A 6,000-nucleotide genomic window follows, 5' to 3' on the forward strand; every position below is an offset into this window, starting at 1 on the left:
AGGTTTGAAGACTATCACGTGTTTCCTCCGAACCACGTGACGCCAGCCAACCGCATTTTCTTGAACTGCTCGCTCTTGCACCATTGGGGGTGGCGTAACACACTCGGAGGACAGCGCTATCCACTCCTTTTGCTTGCATGAGCTCACAGATTGTTTGGCTGTAGAGCCGTGATTAATGTGGAAGCACTAAGTACCTTTCACCCTTTCCGTTTGAGAGAGCTCGGCCAATCAGCTCTCTCTAGACCTCCGGCTGCGAGAGGTTACAGTATCATTAAACTCGCGATCTCGGCATAATCGAACGAGCACTTTACCACTGCGCCACTCGAAGGCCCATGATCTGTACTTTTACACTTCTCATATACTGTATAAAATTTCATACTTTACTTGAAAGATTATTAGCTACTAGTATGGGATGGATGGATATATTAAGAATTTATATAAACAAAGAATTGTAGGAACTGTGTCTGAATTTTTAATTACTGTATTCCACTGTAAATATTACACTGTGAACTGAGAATTTTGTTTCAAGTGTATACACAAGGATCGTTATCTTACAAAATTGTCTATTACATTTACATTTCCACAGCCACTTCTATGACTGTAAAAATTATAAAAAATTATTGCACCAATTATTTAAGTTATTTTTATTAAGCTATAACAAACAAACAAACAAATAAATAAATAAATAGTTTTTTTATTATTTAAGCTGGAAATTTAACTTGTATTCTGTATGCAGATGCAGGTAAGTAAACTGCACCTTGGCTTAATTATCAAAAACCTGACTAGTCAAACATTTTTTTTATTACAGGTCAACTTGTAATCAGATTAGCTACAGTAGCAACATTCTTCAATATGTTAATATGGGTTTGGTTCTATTAAACTCTGTATGCTGATTGTCCAGGATTTCTTTACCACTAAGATACCCCAGTCACTATATGTACTTGTTCCTACATGGTATAATTTCTACACAAGCTTATACTGTACAGCTAACTTAATATACATCTATAAGTATAAATCAGATTAAAACATGCATTGTTTAGATGGTGAAGTTTTCTCTTTTTTAACATTTATGGAAGGATACAAAAACTATCATTAAAATGACACGACTGTAATATAACCCGAGGCCTGGTTATAGAGTATTAAAAAATTCTAAAGAATATTAGTGGTGAATATTTATCACCTGTGTCTTGTTCGTATTTTAAAGCTGAATCCTTCACCAATGACACGTGTGATCTGGGTCTTATCTTTGGCAGCCCGTGAAACTATCTAATTTGTCTTTACTGAAGACAAAACAAGTGTATTGTTAGGTACAGCATCTCAGTGGAGGCTTCACCTTGGAGAAGGACAGCAAAATAAAAAACATGATATACAGTAATACAGTATATATACTAGCTGTGTGTACATTTATTGCTTGATTCTTGATTCACATTGTGTCCATTTGAAAAAAAAAAAGTCATGTCAAACAGCTCGAAAATCTATGTTGATCAAAATAATAACTCCCTTCAAATATGGTCCCTAGCTCCCTCCAAACTCACTCCATAAATGAGCTGCATTTTAAAGTGCAGAAGGAGTGAATCAGCAAAATACGACCTTCGTTTCTCTCTCTCTCTCTCTCATGTGCCAATGCTTGCTAAATTTTGAACACTATCACACAAAACCTATATCAAACCTGAGAAATGGGTCTACTGCCTTGTTTAAAGATTAAAATGAGGCAAATGGTCAATCCCATTTTGGTCATTATTTTTGCACTTTGGCTGATTTTCACAAAAAAGTCCTGCTAAACCACTTAAGCAGGAAAAACTGCTAGCCTGACGCCAATTTTTGAAACACACAGGCCACACGTTTAAACCCTCCTCCAAACCTCTTGCACATAAGGTTCCTGGGATTTAATTATCAGAACCAGGGGACTGCCACTGCTGATTAAGTTAATGCATAATATCAGGTTACATTCTCTCTGTCTGTGAGTTTGCCATGCAGGGGGAGGGGTGCTACATAAAGTACCAGGACCGACAGCCAGTATGTTTAAATCTAGAGAACACTGTGGGCTAGGAAGTTGCCCTTTTTACTGTTTTGCCCAGGAAAAGCAGGAAAAGCGCATTGTTGGAGACCTACTTTACATTACTTACTTTACAAGATTAGAAACACTACTCATCTCTCTACGAGCTTATTAACAACAGACTTTGATGGTAGTGAAAGGTACTGTACCTAAAATATGAAATCAATGAGGATAGAAAAGAAAAGCACACACACACACACACACACACACACACACACACCTAAAACATTAAATTGAACACTGATTTACAGGAATAAAACACATAGTTACACGCTGTTACAGGAAAATGGTGCTTTATCTGTATATCTGTATACATAATGTATGGTTTGAAGTCAGAAATAATGTCAAATTACAGTTTTACATTTATAAATAACATACGATGAGAACCAGAATCATATTACTGAAAACCAGAAACAAAACTGGACAGAAAGAACCGGGTTTGATTAAAAAACGATTATTAAAGCAATTACTGGTCTCTGGTTCTGGTTCCTCTGCACAGGACACACTCGGTGCTCTGACTTCAGACATCTCACTCAAGATTAAAAAAGAGCTTAAACTCCTTTTTATACACACCAGGTAAAATTATTAATATTATTTTACTGGCAGAGTTTTCTCTTTTTTAATTTAGGTAATTTTATCTGATTAAGACAAGTTTCAGGAAATATGGTAACTTACATAAAAACACTAATTGGAGTGTAGCTACTGTGATCACTGTAACATGCTCTGAGTGACTTCTTGTTTTTATAAAACAGTCAACAGAAATTTAGGATAATATCCACGAATCAATAAATCATTGAATTTATTATAAATAGTGCTCACAATAAACAATTCCTTGGCTCCACATTGTAGACTGTTAGTGCATTTGTCATGGACATCTTGGATTCAATGGCTATGACGCTGTTCAGTTTTGAAAACATGCAGCTTTTGCATTTCTAGCATCATTTACAGTAAACAGTGAGAGAGAATATTTCTCAAACAGCACATCACAATGATTGTCTGCTGTAAGGCATTTTCAACAAAACATTGTTAAAAACAAATGAAAAAACACTTATTTTGAAAATTGCTTCAAAATATAAAAGCTCAATGGAAAGTAAACTGTGACGACCATTGTATCAAATGATTATTTTTCAATTATTGTTATTACTCAGATAGAAACTGCCCCTCGCTTATTTTTCAGTAAACTAATATACTGATAACATGGCCAATAAGGTATTGATTTTAGAATGAATTTGTAATGTGGCACATTATTATTTATAATAATTTCAGGAAAGAATTGTAATAAAAAATAGTAATTACGCAATTTGATGTTGATGATCAGAATTTGGTTAGTCGTGGAATAAAGCTCCATCGGTTTTTGTTAACAACGAAACCATTTCCATTATCTCAAAATAAAAATAAAAAAAAAGAATAAAGCCAAAATTTTTAGTAAACTAAATAGAAAAATAAAAAATACACTGATAAAAACAGCTTCTTTGACTTACACAATCTCTGTTTTCTTACTTACTTAAACTCTTCAGTATGATTTATTATGGCACCCTGAAATCTGGTACATTGTCGAGTGAAAATGTTTATCTTTAACATTAAATGAAATATATTCTTACCTTGAAATAAACAAGGAAATGACAAAGAATTATAATGCTACTGTATATATACCAACAATATATTTTTTAGGATTTCTAGTTTAGTTTTCACAAATGCTTCTTTGTTATTTAAAAATGTGGTCAAGAATGCCATTTTTCACAGTCATGTGTTCAAACCAGTAAAATACTTGTACAATATTAAGTACTAATGGTGACTAATGGTGATCTTATCAAGTCAGGCTCACTCACTCAACATCTATACCAGTTTATCCTATATACAGGTGGGCCAATCCATCGAATGGCAAACGCACACACACACATTATGGGCAATTTTGGGAACGCCAATTAGCCTAATCTGCATGTCTTTAAGCTGCAGGAGAAAACTGGAGTACCCGGATCTAAAAAGTATGTATAACTCAAATCACATGCAGATCACCACTAATGACTTGTTACATATGTTCGCAAATATCATCCCAAACAGAAGTCAGCTCCAGGGGATGTCGCTCTAAATAATCATCTTGATCCAGTCTGTCACTGATACAGTGAATCGACAGTTTTGGCTAGAAATAAATCAAACCAGCCTCACCTCCTTATACTACTGTATATAGTGTGTTTTGCTTAAGCACATTAGTAGTGCTGTTGAGCTCAGTTCCACAAAAGTCCATTTCCATTTAAAAAGCTTATGTTTGCAAACTATTACACTTTTCAGACCTTCATATTTTATTACAAAATCAGCAAATATTGTCGCTTTATACATTTAAAAATAAACCATACACAATTTCCCCTTTATCCTAAACAGAGAGTTGAATTGAGACACATTTTTGTGTCTGAAGTTTACTTCTTTAGTTTTAAAGAGTTCAGATTTTGTATAACAATTTCATTGTGTAAAACTATTTAATTATCTCACAGGCACCTCAAACTGTGTCCCAGTTGTTCAGAGTTTTAAACAGACTTGCTTTTTAGCCCAGCATGACACACTGTTGCATAGGCCAACACTGTAGTATCGGCCATCTTGGATTCTACACTCTCACTCCTCACACTCTGCTAGGCATTTGTATGATTTCCACAAGCTTAGCACAAGCCAATTCCATTCCAAGATGGTGTCAGTGTGTGTGAGGGTAAATGTGGAGGAAAAAAAAAAAAAACAATGGCTGGAAATATAATAAGGTTGAACCTTAAAATACTTCAGGATGTCTTGCAAGTTCTTGCAGCATGACAATATTAGCATATTTGGATATGCTAATAAATTGGACTTATCTTAATCAAGGTCTTGTCTGGCTAAGCTGATATCCAGAGTCATACTGGAATTGAAAAAGTCCGTATTTAAAATACTTTTGCTTCCTGTGTGTGTTGAGTGCCTGCATGTGTGTGAGACTGTTAATTAGTACAGCAGAGACATTTTTCTCCCACCCCGCCCTCAGTGCTCTGTCTCCTCGCGTAGTGGAGTGCTGGTGTGATAAATGCTAGCCTGACAGATCAATCTAGTCAAAGCATAACAGTCGCAGTGGACTCCTTCCTCCAGTCACATGCATCCAAAACATCAGGTTTTATCTCATTGGTGAAGAACTGAAAAGAATTTATACCAAGCAGTGCTACGTTTACTGGGAAAGGCCTTGATGCAGAAGAAGTCTCTAAAGGATTGTCCACATGGGTAAGCATCGGACCTGAATACAAAGAGCTGCAGGTAGATCCTTAGGTGATTATTACACACACTAATTCATACACACATATAAACATACATACTGTACATACATACTGTACATACATGCATACTGTAGACGCATATTTATATATAATGTGTGTGCATGGGTGTATGCAGAGCTTGTAAAAATAGATGAGATATTTTGTATTGAAAGAGGATCAACCAAACAATAATGTCAGGTTCCCTGTTGCCTTCAGAGCAGCTGAATACATAAAGCATGCAAACAGAACAGAGGCATCGGGTGCACTGCTCACATTGCAGCCTCGCATGTAAATGACATCAGCTTCAAAAGCTTAAACCATGCTCTCGAGTCTCAGAAGAGCCGTGCGCTTACTTAACCAATCATCTCTAGGTCCCTCGTTGACCCCCTCCTCATCCTGCATCTCGTCCTGCATCTCCTCCTGACTGAATGAATCTCAGACTAATGCAGCTGCAGCACTATCCACAAACCGGTCTGTGCATGCCTGGATAATGCGTCTGTGCTGTGTCTCCTCAGATTTCACTGAGATAATGGAAGTAACCCAAATGCTTATTACCTTGCGCCTGCGGTCCCTCGAGCGGTTCCTCTTCTTGATCTTCTCCTCCTCTTTCTCCCTCTGCTCCTGGGCCGCGGCCTCGGCTAGGTCCTTGTTCTTGCGGATCTGCTTGGCAGCTTGCGCCAT

At 36.6% G+C, this 6,000-nt stretch overlaps 1 protein-coding gene across 1 annotated transcript in view; it reads right to left on the bottom strand.

The window, feature by feature from the left end:
• Positions 1–6,000, bottom strand: part of ank1b (ankyrin 1, erythrocytic b) — a 118,391-nt gene extending 112,391 nt beyond the window's left edge. The window contains exon 1 of the mRNA XM_053478179.1: positions 5,875–6,000. Coding sequence (XP_053334154.1) covers positions 5,875–6,000 — 126 coding nt within the window. The remainder of the gene's footprint in view (positions 1–5,874) is intronic.

This window comes from Clarias gariepinus, chromosome 19, assembly GCF_024256425.1.
Source record: "Clarias gariepinus isolate MV-2021 ecotype Netherlands chromosome 19, CGAR_prim_01v2, whole genome shotgun sequence".
Classification (NCBI taxonomy): domain Eukaryota; kingdom Metazoa; phylum Chordata; class Actinopteri; order Siluriformes; family Clariidae; genus Clarias; species Clarias gariepinus.